The sequence below is a fragment of the Andrena cerasifolii genome, chromosome 1 (genome assembly GCF_050908995.1).
Source record: "Andrena cerasifolii isolate SP2316 chromosome 1, iyAndCera1_principal, whole genome shotgun sequence".
NCBI classification, from domain to species: domain Eukaryota; kingdom Metazoa; phylum Arthropoda; class Insecta; order Hymenoptera; family Andrenidae; genus Andrena; species Andrena cerasifolii.
In genome coordinates, this window is record NC_135118.1 from 17,230,269 (window position 1) to 17,250,006 (window position 19,738).

General features: G+C 42.3%; 1 protein-coding gene across 2 annotated transcripts; it reads right to left on the reverse strand.

The window, feature by feature from the left end:
• Positions 1-335: 335 nt before the first annotated feature.
• Positions 336-19,554, reverse strand: LOC143367885 (uncharacterized). 2 transcript variants are annotated; one of them, XM_076810145.1, is made up of 10 exons: positions 19,144-19,554; positions 7,060-7,506; positions 4,715-5,678; positions 3,214-3,870; positions 2,547-2,859; positions 2,403-2,473; positions 2,130-2,323; positions 1,922-2,049; positions 1,673-1,852; positions 336-604 (listed from the first exon to the last, which is right to left on the reverse strand). In XM_076810145.1, the coding sequence occupies exons 1-10, from the start codon at positions 19,238-19,240 to the stop codon at positions 425-427; spliced, it is 3,231 nt and encodes a 1,076-aa protein (XP_076666260.1). In that variant the 5' UTR covers positions 19,241-19,554; the 3' UTR covers positions 336-424. The 2 variants fall into 2 exon arrangements, with proteins under 2 accessions (XP_076666260.1, XP_076666269.1); XM_076810154.1 differs by lacking the exon at positions 19,144-19,554 and adding an exon at positions 18,681-18,802.
• Between the last annotated feature and the right edge of the window lie 184 nt (positions 19,555-19,738).

Here is a 19,738-nt window from a genome sequence, read left to right on the forward strand (position 1 = left end):
TTTTAATGAAGATAATTCCAATTTTTAGTGAATATGCTTATATTACAAAACCATTGTTTTTAAATATTTATTTTACGCCACTGGTCGTTTCTTTTCTTTGACTAGAGTAAACAATAAAATTTCTCACGATGCAATCGGTAAAAATGACGAAAATCGGCCAGTAACAATTTTGTGGGGTAAAAAATACAAGATACTGTTCGCTCGGTATAACGACTATACAGAATATTATACATAAGTGTAGTAAATTTAAAACGTTTAAGTGATACACGACACGCGATTGTTTTATAATGCGATACTTTTAAGTTGTTTAAGCGAAATATACATGTCAGTGTTGTTAGCAATATCTATGTCATATTCACTTAAGGCACTGAATAAATTAGATAGAATCAAAGTTGATAGAAACTTTATTTTATTACCGTCAACTTTAAAAATTCGTGTCATAATCGGGATGATGGCGGCTAGATAAATTTGTTGTACTATCGTAGCCGCCATATTTACTACTAGCGTGGGATCCTCCATTACAATAATAACCATTCCATTCCGATCGCCAACTATCGTACATATTGTATTTCTTGTTGTCTTCAAATGATTTTTCGACAAGCACCTTTAGAATAAGAGAAGATGTCATACAATGTACTCAAATAAGCTTGCTATGTCCAGGAACATTTGTGGGAGATAGGAAGCGAATGTTTAACTAGGCATTGGATTTCCAATAATAAGTTTAATAATACTATGATAATATTGAAAAACAAATCTCTCTGTGCACAACACGCTTTCTCACCATGGACCTAAGAATTAAATGGACAGAGCACAAAGCTGCGGGGCCAAAGCTCGTATAAGTAAGGGGGGACATGATACTGCGCATGCGGTGGTGGACGGTCGGTGATTGTTTAATGACAGTGACATATCATTGATGAGGGCGGTATTCTCAGTCGCAACTTATTCTTAAGCAAATGCCTAAGCATTCGGCATGCTTTACTAGCTACTAGGTTAGTAGAGGATGCCGCATGCTTAAGCATTTGCTTAAGAATAAGTAGCGACTGAGAATACCGCCCTAAGAAGCATTGCCCCTTTTATATTTTTTTTTATGGTCAAGTTTGTCGTTGAGTTTGAAACGTTAATTCGTAATTGCAACATTATATTTTGGTGTCTTAAGACTTGGTAAAACTTATACTACTCGTCAATTAAGAGGCTCATATGTAAGTACATATATATAAGTAATATATAAGTATGCATATATATGTATAGTTTTATGCATATAAGCATATTTTAATACACCCTATATAAGCATTCCGTTTGAAATAAAGCGTGACGCATGCGTGCTACTTCGCCAATGACAAGCTCTCGTCCATGTTGAGACTTTGGGCGGTATTCTCAGTCGCTACTCATTCTTAAGCATTCGGCATCCTTTACGAGCTAATAGGTTAGTAGAAGATGCCGCATGCTTAAGCATAAGTAGCAACTGAGAATACCGCCCTTTGTGCTCCGTCCATTTAATTCTTAGGTCCATGTTTCTCACGAATCTCTGTTAAGTTCAGCAACTGCGTCTTTTCGCTCTCGCCCAGTGCAGCCAACTCTTGACTTATTCATTCCCCATACATTCGGCTCATTCAAACTCACACTTATACCGACTATTAGACGTAAATAAGTCCACAACATTTTCAGATCTTACCTTGTTAGAGGTCGATTCAAAAGACTTGTCGTTCCAAGAAACGTCCGGATCAGTCCAAATCGTATGCACTGGTTTCGAATAGTCACTGGACCTGTGACTGGACATATTCTTCGCCACTTCCTCTTCGTAAATCGCAGACACGGATGGTTTTAATTTCGAGCCGTTGTGACGGTTTATTAGCTGGAAATTAAAAGGCACCACAGTGACCATCAGCCTCAACATTTCGACTTTTAACAGCGCGATACTTACAACTGAAACGCCAAATATAATGATAAAGACTAAACCACCGACGCCGATCACGATTACAGCAATGGCCCATTGTGGGATCAATCTATCGTCCTTCTCGATGTATTGAGGCGTGGTTACTTTAGGTATCACTAAAAGAGAATCATTTCTCACGTTGGATATCGCTCTAAGAATCTTTACGAAACAAGCATTCTCGGATAGAGTAACATACCCACAAAGTCCGTGTACTTCGGGTCAATTGCAAATGAGCCCAGCTTTATCGAGCTCTTAGTATTCGTATCGTTCCATCTATTTGTGTTGTATGTGCGTAACGCGTCGTGGAAGATCACTTTCAACTCTTGAGTATTCACATTTTGTTCCAAGTTATCCAGCTCCACGAAATAGTCCACTAGTATACTGCCCTCGCTGTAATTCGTACGTTTACAAATCATCCAGGTATTCTTTGCAACGATTATGTTAAAAATCAGTTATCCTTAATCGTTACCTGAACGAATCGATTCTGATCTTTTTGTACCACTTTGCTAGGACGGAAGATTTTGAGAATATGAAGTTCATCTGCAAAGATATGAATGAGTGAGAGTTTACGTAAACTGAAGAAGCAAAATTTATAATAAACTCCTAAGGGTACCTCCTGTTCGATTTCATTAGCAAGATTCTGCCATTCTTGGGTATTTCGGTCGAGCAACTCTGGTACCCAAGTTGCGTTGCCAATTATTCTTATGGTTCCAGCAACCTCACATTCTTGCTCGCAGATTCCTGGCGTGGTAGGTCTAGGCGTGGTCGTCGTGGTTGTCGTAGTTGTGGTGCTCGATGTTATGGTTATTGGGATAAGTGATGCGTTCATAGAGGAGATCGTTGCCGTTCGAGCTGCTTCCAGTAATTTTTCTATCGAAATTGGTGTTGTCGACGGAGTGGGCCATCCAGTAAATTCTGTGGTGGCTCTGGAATTTGCATTTCAATTCAATTCGAACCACGAGCTTAAAATTCATAGAGCATCTTAAAGGGAATTCTATTTTTTAAAACATAGCTAAATTTGAGATTTTTTGTGAGAGACTACTTAGCGATTTGATTCTACTTTGAAGAAGTTGCAGGTGTTTCTTTTATTACTCTTGAATAATAAATATAGAAGTTATGCATGATCGACTGTCACACCGCGCAAAAAACTGTTCTTCAAATATGCATAAACACATGGTCCAAATCTCTAACGAATCAAATCGCTAGTTTCTTAAAAAAAAAATCCTGAATTTTCTTATGTTTCTCGCCCAAAAAATAGGAGTCCCCCTTATCAAATCTACCTGGTCGGCCATCCCCTCTGTATTTTCGGCGTAACTGAGACGGCCGCGTCGCCTCTTGGGCTTTGTGGAGTGGTAATCTTATGAATGGGCTTCCTTCCACCTGGTCTGCTGGGAAACACAATTTTCAAACCCCCCGGTTTCGGTGTTGCAGAAGGAGCAGCCTCTGTGGTTGCAGGAGCGTTAGATTCAGTAGAACTCTTAATCTCCACTGCAACGTCCTTGGCCTCCGTACTATGGTTTACATTCTTCTGCTCGTAATCGCGTGGCAACAAGGCGGAAATATCGAACTTGGTTTTCGCGAACAAATCCTGAATCGCTTTCTCGGCTGGTGTCTTCTCCGTTGAGGCTTCGATACTTTTTTCTGTCGTCGTCGCAGTCGACACACTCTTCACGGTGGGGTTCCCTTCGCTCTTCTTCTTGTTATAATCGGGTGGCAGCAGCGACGAGATATCCACCTGGGACTTTGCAAGGATATCGCTTAACACAGAGCTCTCTGTAGTCGCTGTGTCTTCTTTCCTCAATTTGTATCCGGGGGGTAAGAAGGCGTGGATGTCTTGGACAAACACATTGCTCTTAGCCTTCTTTGTGGTAGCAGGCGGAGTAGTAGTCGTGAGTTGGATTGTTGTTGCCTCTGGCGTTGTGCTCTTTGTAGGCCATCTAAACAGAATCAATAAATTTGTTACACATTTATTAAAATCATCCTTCTATTTCTTTCTCTTTGCTTCGATAGCAATAATAAGAAAGTTATGGGAGAGATGCCGCACTGGCAAAGGCGTCGCACTTTCGGTATTTCAGGGTTGTCGGGAATAAAATACAGCTCTGTCGATTTTATTTGTTTTAGGCTGCTGGGTTGGGTTTATTAAGCGAGAACCTGCTTCCCTTATTACTTTTAAAGATTTTGCGGGTAAGGTAAATCCGGGAGACGCGGTCGGGCCGGAGAGTTGGTCGAAACAGTTGATTCCCAGAGAATTAATTGCTCTGAACCTTAATACACTTCTGCATATACACTTTGCCTCAATAGACATCTATTGCGACATCTATCCCGATTTAGAGTGCGGCATCTATCCCAGATACCTTGCTTTTACTCTTTTTTTAAATAAAAACTTAAAATTAACAAGTTTAAATGGAAAATTAAGTGTTTCGAAATGCGGCATCACGCCCGGCGTCCCTCCCAACAAAAGTACATTTTTGGATTTATTTCTTTAAGGGTGATAAATATAAATTTTTTAATTTTCTTGCAAGTAGAAGCACAATATGTCCAACTAATAATATGTATCCTGGGAAGGAGTTTCCATGGCAAAATTTAAATATGGCGACAATTTCACGTAAGGTGCGGTAACTCTCCCATAATTACCCCTACAGGGATCAAGGAAAGGAAGTGAAGAATAAAAGCCTCCAACCAGCCAACAGAAATGCTTTCTTCGCAGAAATCGTGCGCTAAAATAACTACTCGTTTGAAAATAATAGCAATGAAAACCAAACAGACCGAAGCGATACAGACCTGAAACCAGTCTTCGAGGGCGCAGAGGTCGCGGTGCTAGAGCTTTTGCCGAGGTAATCTCGCGGCAGAAGCCCTTCCAGGCTATCCAGCGTAGTCTCTACCCGCGGTCTGGGCGTAGCATGATCATTCCTCTTATCGTTATAACGCCTTGGCACGAATTTGCTAATCACCGGTGTTTTAGCGGTAGTGGTGAACTTTCGTCTACTATTACCCCGATCGCCCAACACATCCAACTGGGGAGCATTGCCAGCGGTTCTGAAGCCACCAACGAGGAAGCCACTGGACAACTCCGACTGTACCCTGTCCAGCTTGTCGATGATGCTCTCCGTGGACTCCGGCGGCGGCGACGTCTTCTTCTCGCCGTTAGGGTTGATCGGCTCTACGCGATCTATCACTGGGAACGGCAAGAACCGCGCGCCGGATATGCTGCGGCTGGTCTGAACCGACGCCAGTATCCTGGACGTGTCCTCGGTCGTCACCGCCGTCACGGGCTGCTCCGTGGTTGCCGCCACGTACGCCGAAGACGGCGGCGCGGCGACCTGCCCCGTGGTGGTCGGCGAGGGCGTCGTCGGGACGGATATCGTGCCGTTGACGACGCTCTTCGTGGTCACTACGGACACCACGGCTTCGCCGATTAAAATCGAGGCGTCCATGGAAGAGTTGGCTCTGGGTGGCCCGACGAAGGCGAAGGTTTTGTCGCTGCCCTCCATCGAGGAGCCCTCGTCGCCGTTCGTAACCGAGATTCCGGTGTCCAGGTCCGTCTCCTCGACGAGATCCGACGAGGTACTGCTGGCGTTTGCGAGGGGATGCGAGTCTGTGATCTTTTCTATATCCTCGGAGGAATTGCCATCGCTTTCCTCTGCGTTTTTTACGGGGGTGGCTTTTTCTTTCTCCTTTTCCCTGTCCTCCTCTGCTTCCCTCTCCTCCTCCTCTGCGTCCGGGTAGTCGAGGGTGTCGGCGCTCGCTGTGGGGGTTGTTTCAAGAATTATTTTTTTACAATGACGCTTAACTGGTGACTATGTCAAAGTGGCGCTGACTCGTCGCGTGTCTTTTCCTACGCACGACAGTTTCCACAACGGGGGTGATGAAACCAGCTTACGTAATGGGGAGCTTATAAAGATTGTAATTATTTGACACTGTCGCGTTGCGTCATGAGAAAAAGTGGGCTGTGCGTGGCTCGTGCTTGTGGAGTTGTCTGTGATGCCGTGTTGTCGTTTGAATTAATCGGCTTCTGTGATCGAAGATCCCTATGCCTGATCAGATATCGGTAGTTTAGCTGTCAGCGGGCAATGCGAGCTAAGATTGATTAACTGTGATCATACTTGTTAGTCTATTCTTCATTTTGCTGAATATATTGTGTGTAGCTATAAAATGGTGTGAACTAATTATTCTCGTGTAAGGTAAGCATGTGCTCCCATTAAGGGGTTCTTTAAAGCGGCTATTTAAAGTTGAAATCCTGAATTTTTTCGCCTGATTTTTGCTCGAAAAACTTAGGATTTCAACTTTAAATAGCCGCCTTGTTGTTTTAAATTAATATTTCGGAAATTCCGTCAATCAGAGGATACATTAATACATATACTAACGAAATCTTTTCTGTTTTTTTATTTTAGATAATCTGGTTCCGAATGGCAGTGCTCACCGCAAAACTAAATTTTTAAAAAGGATTCTTGTATGTCGGTTGTTACTTTATTACGAACGTAAATATTTTTCTACGAAAAAATTACCAAATGTTCTTTAAATGTTGTTCTTTTAAGTGCAAAAAGTTCTGTAAAAATATATGCTTCCGCTTTTTCAAAAAAAATTCACAAACATTCGCCTCTTTTCCGCCGCCTAACTATGTATAACCCCTTAACGACTACACTCGCAGTGACACGCTAATTAATGGGGACCATAAGATAATCGGTACTGAAAGCGGAGCTAGGTTGACGAAGAGAACAGAGGACTTCAACTCAAGGAGAGGTTCCGGTCTAGGGAATTTCAAGCCCTTTAATAATCCGGCTTTGTTTTGGATGAATTTTTGGGCGCCTCGATTTCCACGACTCCCCAGTGTCATTTGCAATGATTAATTACAAAAAGAAAAATATATTTCTATAGTTTCAGACGTCCTTAATACAATGGAAGATGTCTCATTAAATTAATCGTGGTAATTTTGCTTTAATTAATTCCTAAAGCTCACCTATTTTGGTGGGCTCTAGACCGGAACATCCCCTTAATTCTGTGGTAGAAATCCACGCAATGCTCAAAGCTCAATGCAATTTAAAATCCAAAAACACCAATATTCCACGCAATATATGTTTCACCTCAATCTCGCTTACATATTAATAAAGAATTTCAACGGATCTCACCTACGGCTTTGTACCGCGAACGATTATTACTCTCATAATCGTCGTAGTAATAATAATAATAATACGTGTCGTGTGGATTCGTCGAGGAGTCCTCGACGTAATCCTCATCCCTGGACGTGTCGTCCATCTTGGGATTTATGGGAGACGAAGGGTTTTCGTGCCTGCCCGTGTCATCGGTGATTTTCGAAAACTCCGAATCATCGGATTTCACTTTTGGATCCGATTCAGTCTCGTACTCGTCTTCGTAAACTTCTTCGTCCCCCACCTCCTCGTGCTCATTATTTTTCTCATTAGTCTTGGACGTCTCCATGACATTATTCTCGTCCAAGGAGCGCGAGAACGTCTCTCCTGGATTATTAGCCGAGGGAGAGGCATTCTTCTCTTGCTGCTCGTACACTGAATTCGTTGGGATTAGCCGCGACAATTTGTCCCAGGACTCGGCCGTTTCTGGAAGTCAAAGAAATAAAAAAATTATTTATTTTAAACAGAACACACTGTAAGCTGTAAGGGATAGATTCTTCTGGAGCTAAAGATGGTATCTTTCAGTAACTTCAATTGGGGATGCAGGGGCGGATTTGTAGATATATATATATATGTTGCAGGTGGGAAAGTTGAGGGCGGCAAGTTTTGAGCGAAAGAAATTAAAAAAGGTAGCAAAATGTTTTTGCCTGTAGCTTTTTATTTCTTCATCGACAATACTAGCTTAGATTTTCGTTCTAAAATAAAATGTCCATTTTCCCTGACACCGAAAGTGATGGGTGATCTTTAAACATAGGGGCTTGAAATACCTTTAAAAACAATTCTCTTCTTTCGTGTAGCAAATCACTCAAATCAGCAATAACTCATATGTGAGTTATGATATTGTTAATTAATTTTAAGATTCTCTCAACTCTTTTAAATTACAATATTTGATGATATTTCATTCATAAAAAAAACTATTTTCTGTTGATGCCATAGTCTGGTTTTAGCGGGTGAAACCACCCCTCGACGAATAAGCAGAATTTTCTTTTTCGCGGAATATCTCGAGAACGTTGAGAGGTATCGAGAAGAAGTTCAAAGAAAAATGGCACCTTCTTTTAAATCTACAAAACTGCCCGAAAATAATTATCGAATTAAGGATTAGTGGTGGGGGTAACTTGAAAAGTATGAATTTATCGATAATTATTTTTACGCAGCTTTGTAGACATAAAAAAGATATGCAACTTTTGTTTAAACTTCTTTTCGACATCTCTCATCGTTCTCCAGATACTCCACGAAAACGAAAATTCTGCAGCGTCCTCAAGGGATGATTTCACCCCCTAAAACCGCAGTATGGCACCAGCAAAAAATAGGTTTGCCTCACAGATGAACACAGAGCTGCTTGGACACAAAGTTGCCTAATTTTCTGAATTCTCGGGTTGCCTAACTTCCACTGCGAATAACTAAAAGCCAGGGCAGTGGAAATCGACAATAAGCCCGCTCGATATACGCGTAGAATTGCCCCTTCGTGGACTTAAGTGGCGCGTTCCGTGAGAAACTGTCCGAAGCAGTTTCTGAAAGAAAGCGAACACGCTTTCCAGCATTGTTCGCCCGTGTTTTGCAACGCCGGTTTGTTCGAGGAAGAGTCCGATTTTCCTTCTCCCGGCTCCGTGGAAAACCTCGGGTGTAAACAAAGCCTCGAGCACGCACACCATCCAGCACTCCTCCGGGACGCGCGCTGTTAAATAATAATCGTTCAATTTTCAGGCTCGTTAACTTATTCCGAGTTAACGCGACGCTGAACGGTGATTCGACAAAGTGCCGTGGCGTGCACAGGTGGTAATTACTTACGAACAAACGGCAGGACAACCGTGGCGAGCAATAGCTTCTGTCTCGTTATTGGTGAACACACTCGCCATGGTGTCCGGCTTCCCCTAGCTTTCGGCCAGGGAAGAGCACGCTCTACTTTCGCAGCTACGCGTGCAATACGATGAAACTGTCTTACCGAAAACGTGAGATATAAATCGCAGTCCTCTTGACGGTTGCCGTCGATATTTAAATAGATTTTTAAATATTCGTGGCGGTCTTACCTCGCCTTATCTCAAGATGTAAGAAGACTAATAATAATAGAGAATAAGAATAATAGAGAATAAGAATAATAGAGAATAAGAATAATAGAGAATAAGAATAATATTGATTCGATCCAGTATTCTTTTGCAAAGGTCTTAATAAGTCTCGCAATCACCCCACTGTTTTATTGTACCAGCAATCGCGCTTTGTCCTGTGTAGGAGCCCAGTTCCGGGCAAGGTTATTCAGCAGAGAAGAATGTTAGAAGCTTTCAAGCCGAGGCAATGCGAGATACATATTGTTGAAAAGGCTCGTATCGCTCGGTTTCGTAACTGGAATAGTTCCGTGGGCGTGTCGGCGCGATGGAATCGACAAGGCTCGAGGGCTTCGAAATCCGAGCGCGAATATAAATTAAGGCGAGGTTACGCCGCCCGAATGCGTTAATCGCGGCGAGGTCCCTGCAGAACCGCTTCTCCCCAGGCGGCTACTCGGTTTCTTGCTGCCGAATCCGGCATATGCGTCAGCTTAATCGCAGCTTGCTAAAGTTCACTTGCACTCTTCGAAGTGCAAGTTCCCAAGCCGGTTCTCTGCATTTCATTTAATAAAGGAGAGGCTGAGGTGGCTTTATTGTGATCCATATTTCCACCGTCCTCCTATCTCCACCATCTCCATTCCGCTTTGCCATCTATTAATAATCACCGCGTGCTATAAATTTATTAAAATATGCACGCATTAGAAGGACTCAATGGTTTGCGAATTATCTTTGTGAATTCCAACGACTCAGTTACTCGATGTGGAATTCAATACTTTCAAACGCTTCGAATACTGTAAGTTAGACCCCCGATTATAGCCGAGGTCCTCAGATTCTGTTGACCCAATCAAAATTTGAAGCATAAACTACTAAGGTATACAGCGCAAAGTTAAAACAAAAACCTAAACCCATGTTTCGATCTTAAAACTGGAAAGATCGAAACAGGCACCCCCAAAGAAAACGGACAAAGGATATTAAGGGGTTACGCCACCCCGAGGCGCTCGAAACAGCACTAAACTAGACGAATTTTTTTTACCGATACTATGAGGTGGAAAATTATTTATTTTCTTCTTGTGGGTAGAGCACGTATTAGTGCATATATTGTATAAATACTGTACAAAAATATTAAAAAATGACCGAGTTATTTGTTCTCCCGCGAAGCTCGTCCGCCGTTACACGCGTGACTAACCTAACAAATTATAACGAACATGTTCGTCTGAAATCAAAAACCCGATGATTTTCGTGTTCCTTAATAAAATACCTACGATGTAGCATAGGGATTTGAGGAAAAAAAATTTATTGCACGAATGAGAGCAAAGTGAAAAAATTATACGTTTTTCACATGAAAAAACGAATTTAAACAATTAATTATATACGAATGGGGTATAGGATGGAAAAACTGATATGCTACATCGTAGATAATACCATTAAGAATATGCGTGCCAAGTTTGAACTCAATCGGAAAAATAGTTTTGGAGATATTTGATGGGTCATCTTTGAAAATGTAGTTTCGAGAAAAACGCAAAAGAAGAAAAGTAGAATGGTCGCTACCTGCTGCGGAATATCGACATCCGCGCCTCGTTGAAAGCCTATAACTCAGCTATTTTAGAGAATTTTTGCGTCTACAATGACTTAAATTATTCTTAAAACTTCACGTAATAAAAAAATGCAAAGAAAAAAAAATCGTGTTTTCAAAACTTTCAGGGTGGCGTAATCCCTTAATGTAGCCACGACCGAAGTAATTCAAGAGCTTTGTAAAAGAGAATAAAACCTGCATTGTATTCTTGAAATAAATTTCTATAACCACCCAATGAATTCGATTAAATTCGCAATAAAAAAAATTGACCCGCTCAACTCGGCTCCCCCAAGATTAAGTCCTGACTGCTCCAAGGATCCTACGGATTTCATCCCTGATGCATAGCTGACTCATTCATCCCCAATTATCGTTCGAGCAACGTGTTTGCTTGTTTTCGAGCGAACGTAATATTCCTGCCCCGGCACCGAGCGATACGGTTCAACGATCGCGATATATTTCCCACGTCAGAAGAGATTGCGTTATCATAAGCGCAGCGCGCGGATACCTGCGAAAATTTCCGCGCGATCGGCTGCCGACGGAATATGCAAGTCGGCCTGCAACCGCGTATCTCGTTTCGCGTTTATGCAACTTCGTTTATGTCACGAATGGAAATATGCTTCTCGACGACCTTCCTCCGACAATTTATTGAAGAGTCCTTGCAGAAAGCACTGTGAGTGCCAAAAATCAAATTTCAAACTATAGTATTACACTTTGGCGCGTGGAACAGTTCCGATAAATTATTATTATTTTTTTCCTTCAATCTTGACACTTACAGCGTCATCTGCAGGGACTCATCAGTTGCTTTTGCAAAAACTCAGCTACACCAAATACGACAGCAAATCGGCATTTGCAGTTCCACAGTAGGGAAACGTAAACACGGATCTAGCTGATATTTTCAGTGGAACTTGCTCGATATATACTTTCACGATCGGGACAGCAGGAAGTGTCCGTTGCTGAATTCTAACGGGTGTACGTGCACGAATGGAGCGAGAAGTCGCGCGTGCTAGGCTTCGGCAACGAAGCTGTATAAATAATGGGCCGAGTGCAGCCGTTCTCCTTTCGATCGTCCTTCGACTTGATCGCCCGAGCTCTCGTCACATACACGTCCGCGCGGATTCTTTGACTCGCGTTTCTCTCGGCGAAGTAGCGATCACAGCTTTTCCACCACCCTCTCGAAATACGATAATCCGTTTCCTTTTTATCACAATAAAATGATGCACGCAGACGCACCGTCGCCACTTATTCGTCCCCTAAATTAAAAACCCCGCGGGGGGGTTTTGGGTCCTAGGCGAATTTGTTAAATTACGCCATTTATAATACACTGGGTGACCCGTTACCTGGTTTCATTCGGGAATTATTTGTGATGTTTGAAAAATAAAAAAAGCCTAAACAAAAAAATAAGTAGCCTATAATGTAATCTAGGACGTATGTAATGTATATTCAAAATTTCAATGAAATTCGTTCAGCCGTTTAAACGTGAACGAAGGACTAACCCAGACCCGTTACCTGGTTTCATCCGGGAATTATTTGTGATGTTTGAAAAATAAAAAAAGCCTAAACAAAAAAATAAGTAGCCTATAATGTAATCTAGGACGTATGTAATGTATAATCAAAATTTCAGTGAAATTCGTTCAGCCGTTTAAACGTGAACGAAGGACTAACCCAGACCCGTTACCTGGATTCATCCGGGAATTATTTGTGATGTTTGAAAAATAAAAAAAGCCTAAACAAAAAAAAATAAGTAGCCTATAATGTAATCTAGGACGTATGTAATGTATATTCAAAATTTCAATGAAATTCGTTCAGCCGTTTAGATGTGAAGGGCCAACAAACAGACAACGTGTCACTTTTATATATTAGTAAGGATAAGGATAAGGAATTACTTGATCTCTTTGATGACCTTACTCCGAATGTTTATTCATAGCATAAAACATTTATAGTCCCACTTATATTATTTCATTTAAAACTTTATTATAAAAAATGCCAGCAATGAAAGGACCATTTTGCGCCCCAACTTTGCGCCTGAGCCTAATTTTGCCTTTAGGGACAAGCCGCGTCAGCCTACGCTATTCACTTTCTGCAAGCGTACCCCCGATCTGTATTTCAACGCAAGTTGCCTTAACCGCCATATCGCGTTGCAACTTTGTTCCGTTGCGCCTACGAGACCATGAAATTAACCGTCTACTTTCATTGCTAACTGTGCGCGTACGTATGATCATTCGTTTAATAACAATTCATCGCCTCAATTAAAAAGAAAGAAACACTTTTCCCCAGTTTCGGGCCAAAGAGCACGTTAACATTAATACAGTCTTTATCCCGCGTCTCGCGATTCAATGTAGCTAAGTAAATACGTATGTATATTAACTAAGAAGATTGTACAATACGAGTAGTTGAAATGGTAAACGAAGTCAGTGGCACAAAATTGAAAAATACTTTTTAGCGGAAAGGGATGTGAAGTCCGTACAGAATACGGTGGTAAAAGTTACAAGTGTTAGAATAATTTATTATAACTGTTAGGGCTATCGCAAGGTAGAGCTAAAATCGTAAGTGCCAAGTTCGCTGTGGTGACAAACGACAAAAATGCAAGCAATCTTCACGGCTGTAGTCTTTTCGTTTCCCTCTAAATCTGTAAGGCTTCGTTCACATTAGTCAAGTTACTTGACTTCAAGTTACTTGACTTCAAGTTACTTGGCTTCAAGTCGCTTGAATTCCAGTAACTTGAAACCACGTTACATGAAACATCGTTTCAGGTTTCTTTCAAGTTTCAAGCGAAGTAGAGACTCTTTCTTCAGCTTGACTAATGTGAACGAAGCTTAAAGGTGGTATACGCTGAAAGCCCCTAGCGTTCAAGTGATAAAAGCGTTTGAAAAGCGATAAAAAGCGACCTGGCGTTTTTAGTTTCTACTGAAAATTTTAACCACCGGCCCTTGCATCGTTTACCATTTCAACTTCTCATTTAACAACGGCATATAAATGCAATCGCGTTCACGCTTCTTCCATCGCGTTTTACAAATGCATGCCGTTGCTACGGTTCGCCGAGCCTCTTTTATCCACTCCCGCTTTAAATAAGCGCATAAGCGACTGGCGCGACCTCGCGCGAATTCAAATCGATTAGAATTCTCTCTGGCGATATATAAATATATATATCACGCATGCGTAAAGTTTATAGAGAGACTCGGGTCAGCCTGTTTACGTTGCGACGATATTTTGAAACGCAACTCGTTCCGCGATTATTGTACCGTGACTTTCCTTATTCCGTGTGCATGTAAAAGGCGCGCGAACCGCGCAGCACGCAACGAATATGGCCGCGCCATTTTCTGGCCTACAGTACCGGTGAAAACGAAGCCTAAATAGGATTCGTGGCTCGTCAAAAATTCCACTCTCGAAATCCGCTGCACCATAACCGAACGCGCCGTTATTTCAGTTGCGCGCGATTAATACCGATATTTGAATTCGCGCGGGAGCAGCGGGCGCCATTAGTGACGCATTTCCTGCGGCGTTTGGTGTCACTAATCATAGACATATATAGACAGAGCGTAAGCTGAGGGGGGTGTAAGATTCGCGGTAAGGGGAGCGATACAGGGAAATCGGGTAACGCAGTGGTTATGTATACCGAATGCTTCCGAAGCTAACCCGACGTGCCTGTATCTGACTTGTGCCTTTTCCCCTCCAAGCCTACCGTTCCCCTCGCCTATAGTCCCAGCTTCTGCTCCGTCTATATATGTCTATGTCACTAATAGCGAATTCGGTGCCTCGCACTGACTCTGCGCTGTTGCCAGAAAATTACTTGAATTGGTCGTTTCTGATAGAAACGAAGCTGGCTCTATAAGAATCAACCAAAGTAATTTTCTGGCAACAGTGCAGATAGAGCACTAAAGAGGTTAGTATACGCATCCGCCATATTGGATCCTCTAGAGGTTAGGTTAGGTTTATTTTTCCCCTGGTGCAGTTACAAAAATTTATACTCCCCATACCAAAGCGGCGTTGCAAGAAAACTTCTTATGTAGCCCAACGAACTCTAGTCCCTTATAAAACATTTCTATCTCTCCATTCTGAGCATTATTCCCTCATACTCTCATGTCTCATATCTTGTTACATCCTGTGATTATGCTAATATATTGATACGCAGAACATTAAGCGGATCCTCTAGAGAGGGAAGATTATTGAGTACCCGCCTTTTTGGGTATTGTCGGATTCACTTTATAACCAAAATATGCGTTGTTGATATTGATGCATAGTAGCACGACACAGAGTATTTTATTACATATTAAGTTTATATTTGGTTTATAATGCGAATTTGATAATAATCAAAAAGGCGGGTAGAGGACCCAACATGGCGGATGCGCATACTCACCTCTTCAGTGCTCTAGTGCAGAGTTAGTGCTAGGTACCGAATTCGCTATGAGTGCGTTCCACCAAATGTTCCACTCTATAAGTTTTCCCGGGTCAATTAAGCGCGATAAAATTCGAACCGCCTGACGAAAGCTGATATTGGAAGTAGAAGCTAGGTGGAAGAAACTGCGCTGCCGATATTGCGGCGCATATTGACAGGAACTTTCTCTGGAAGAGTTTCTTTTTCAAGGTTAATAACTCAGCTGAGAAAGAAGCTACATCACTCGCCTTACTAATCCCCTAACACTATTTATAGCGTTCGTGGAATTTTACACATGTATCTTATATGTGGAGCGTTCGCCTCCTTTAGTGTTATTCCTTGTACGAGTCATCATCTTCGTGGGAAACGAGATTTCACATGGAATCCTGTACCTTGGATTTTCCTCGGCCAATGATTAAGCTAGTGATGAATCTGGTCGCGGGATTCCACTGCGAGCCTCATCAGCTGTTACAACATTGGCGGGGCAATTTTTTTTTTTAAATGATATCACACTTACAGGGGAACGTTCCGAACCCGGGAATTCGAAAAATTCTGAAACTTTGTGAATATGTAGAGAATTCCCTCCTGATTACAACGCAATTTTTGTTTGCTGCCCAAATTCACTCTAAGGGGGTGTAATTGACCGCTGAAAATCCGGTTATTTATCGATTTTGTGTTATAATTCGTGAACTGTAAAATAAATTTTTCATCAAATGATAGATCTAATTAGAAGAAGTAATTTTTGTCTTGAAACTTCTTTTCTATCTCTCACACTTCGCGAGTTATAACACAAAGTTGTCAAGGGTTAATTTCACCCCCTTCGAGTGAATTTGGGCAGCAAACAAAAATTGCGTTGTAATCAGGAGGAAATTCTCTACATATTCACAAAGTTTCAGAATTTTTTGAATATTCGGCTTCGGGATCTTCCCTTGTTAGCTTCGATCCTCTGTATGTTTGGTGTATGGTTCAAATCTGGCACCTCAATTTTCATCCACTTCCCCCAATCCAATTGTTTTGAAACTTTTCATGCGTGCGTAGGTTGGAAGACAATATAATTTAAAAAAAAGAAATCCAGCATAAAAAAAATGGAAAAAATCCACAAACACTAAAAACTAGAAAAAAGATGTAAAAAAGTATGTTAAACGATTTTACTAAAAATGCACTAAACACTAAAAAATAAATCTTTTCTTGTACCACAATTTCGATGGTGATATTATCCTGCAGACTTGTTCAAATCAATTGTAAAGAAAAAGAATAATCACAGTTTGTATGATTTTATTTAAAGTCACATATCACCATCGAGATTGTAGAGCAAGAAGAGAATTATTTTTTAGTTTTTAGTGCATTTTTAGTAAAATCGTTCGACGTAACATTTTTATTTATATTTTTTTTTAAGCTGTATGCACGTCGAAAAGAGGCGCCGTGACTCGGTATTCGCCAAGGAAATCGTTTACTCTCGCTCACGTGGCACACGAATGCCGGTATAATTTGTATCAAGACATCATATCGGACGAAAATATTGTTTGATACTTTTAAAGGAGTCTCAAAATCAGGTCGCGCTTGGAACTCAATTTCCTAATATCTACGGACTTGATTTGAAAACTTACAAGGGAAATTTGGTTGCCCGAACATCCCGATTTTTTTTGCAACTGTGCTGGTTTGTAGACAGCCTCAATAGAAGTATCAGGCAATTTTCATTTACGCTCATTTTTTATTCTTCAGGGTGAAAGAACGCCTGAAGGGGTTACATACCCTTGATAGGTCATTCTTATTATTTTTTTTTCGCATAAAGAAAGGTAATATTTAAAAATCGAGATATACGCTTTGTTATGTATAAATTAAGCTGTATTCTGTTAAAAAATAAATTTGATATCTCAAGAAACGGTGCCAAAGCAGCCCCTTATACCAAGGCCTCTTCATCGTTACAGCATTTGCGGTGCCAAAAGTATCTCAGAGATGGCTGGATCGAGGTGAATAAAATTTCACACGAATATTCTTAAGAATAATCGTCGGCGTTGATTTTGAAAAATTTTATTTTTTGATAAATGGCAGCTACTCAAAGTTGAGCATGTGATTTTCAACCCAAGTTTTCATCTGCTTTTGTTAATAAAAAACAAAACTAGACACTAATAAAAAAACGTCCTATCATGCAACATTAGCCCCCTCTTAAATCTCTACACCTGGTTCATTGTTGGGCAATGCCATGATCCCGATTTGGTAAAAGTTTTCATCCTGGTCTGCAAAATACTACTCCGTTACAACCGTTAAGGTCGCGAAGCTTTCAAATGACCCTCGAATAATAATTTAACAAAACGATATTGCGTTATTCATCCTACAGTATCGAAAATTTTCTGTATTTCTCTCTAGAAAATAGCACCAAAATGCGTCAGGACAGATTACGCTCTCTTTTCTGAAAGCTCAAACAGAAGGGACATTCGTTGTTTGTCACATTTTAAGCAGATATGTATTTACGTTTCTGGCTCCGCCGTGCTGGTCACTGTTCCGCGCGGTATGCATCGCGATTCGGTGGAAAAACGAATACGCGAAAGAAAAAAAGCGCACTCGCCGGGATTGCATTCTACAGGTAACCCGCAGCACTATTTTCGGATATCGCGGGGATTGAATAACAAATCGGCATCGTGTCTTTCACTTTCCACAGAAAGAATTCTGTGGCCGGTCAGAAACAAGTGAAAGAATTTCTACGATTCGACACGCAACGGAATTTCACGGAACTTAAAGCAATTTCACTATCATTAACGTCCGCAATTTACATTGCAGATCGAGCTCCAACTTGTTACTCTGATTACTTCGATCCGCGGCTCTGACCATACAATTGCTCGACTTGCGTGCAGCGAGTGAAACCGAATTTAATTCCACTAAATAATAGAAAACCGTACTTATATTCCCGTGAAATTAGCTCCCGAGAATCTCCAAAATGATCTAGAATCTACATGCTTAAGCGTCGGTAAATCTGTTTGTTTACATGGATCCCGGAGTGGGGCTCGTTAGTTATTTGCCATTGTGGTTGCGCAGTGTATAGCAATAGAATAATAAGCGTGAAGTCGCGGCAATTTTATCTCCCTTTGTGCCGGCTACAAATGTCGAATTAGATGTATCCGTTTTAGGGATATCGCGATAGCCGCTGGTCCCTCGTTATTACGACCAACAATGGAGATCCAATTGCGTTATGGCGGTACACGTAACACTCGTACGGAATTGCGGTTCTATTGAATTGCGTATCGCGTACCGGGTCACGAATTCAAACTATCCAGCGTTGCGCGACGATCATCCACCGTTTTCTTTACACACAGATCTGTGATTCGATTGCACGAAACATTTTGCTGTCCCCAATTACGGACCAAGAAAATATGCCCGTACCTTTCGTACAACCGTACCTAACCACACTTTGCTTCACTACGCTCTATGCGTCGAATAAGTCTGTCTTACGAAATTATCTCGATGTACAGTCACTGCAAATATCTGCGCTAAAACTGACAAAACAACGCTGGAATACTTGCAGTATTAACACAGTCAAAATCTCCGTCGAGGCATAAATATGTTCCCAGCTCCTGGCGAGCAAAGAGAAAACGAAGCAAAAATAGAGAACACGACTCACGCCTGAAAGGCTGCGAGCAGTGAATCGTGACAGTAATACACCGCCAGCTCGCCGGATTATATAAATACCGCCCACCCGATCTGCCTGTATTACGTTGTCAAAATCGAACGGGACTATTCAGCGGGTCTAACGGTTCAACGAACTCCTCGAGACGAAATTGGCGACTATAAATCACCGGGAGGTGAACAATGTACTGGAAGGCATTCGAAGAAGCCTCTCGGGGCGCTGAAAATTCAAGCGGGCGACCTGGAATCTCATAAATCTCACCGGACACGCCGCGCGTCTGGGAGAATGAACGTTCGCGTTCGGTCTGTGCGCTGTGAAAGGATCGCGCGGTCGTTGGGCGCTGGCGCGCCCTGGCGGCCGGCACGCGAAACCGAATCGTACACTTCGAATTCGCAGTCGGAGGCAAGAGGATTACCGCGAGTGTTTTTTTATTCTTTTCTGTTTTTAAGGAACCCACCCTGTTGACAGTCGGTCGCGAGGAAGCAGCACGCGAGAAGCAGGCACGTCGGGATCCCGTTCACCAACCAGGTACCGTTCCTCCTGCGTCTAGACATGGTCCTTTGGCACTGTTCGCCGCACAGCACTTGATATCGACACTTTTATGCACAGCTTTCGAGGCACGTCCCGCCCGATCGTCAGGCTAACACTGTCATCGCAAGGATGCCGGGGGCTCGGCGGGTTTCTCGTCGTCGACGTGGCCCGGTATCGTCGGTTATCGACAGACGTGGAGCAGGCGCATCCTGGCAGACAGAAATGAGACGTTCGCGAGAGTACGGCGCGCTTGTCACTGGCCGCGGGTAGAAAGCAAAATCCCACTTTCACTTGGTGGCCGCGCGCCTCGCGAGGCGGAGCTGGCACGCCGAGGCCATCGAGATCTTTCCCTCTCCCTTTCGCCCCGCCACCTATCTGCGCCACTCTCCGTCCACGTCTTTGTGGCGATCAAACGAAAGGGGCCCGGCACTTAGAAAAAGCCCGGGGACGGGTTTTAGCAAAAATTTGAGAACGTCCGGGGAACGACCTTTCCTGTACCTTCGCGAAGGACGGCCATCAAG

What these genes read in the sequence shown, in the direction of transcription:
- LOC143367885 (XM_076810145.1), bottom strand. Translation starts at nt 19,240, where the DNA reads ATGTCTAGACGCAGGAGGAACGGTACCTGGTTGGTGAACGGGATCCCG. An exon ending in CAGAGGGGATGGCCGACCAG is followed by an intron (nt 2,860 to 3,213) that starts GTAGATTTGATA and finishes TGCAAATTCCAG; the next exon opens with AGCCACCACAGAATTTACTG. An exon ending in CTAATGAAATCGAACAGGAG is followed by an intron (nt 2,474 to 2,546) that starts GTACCCTTAGGA and finishes ATATCTTTGCAG; the next exon opens with ATGAACTTCATATTCTCAAA.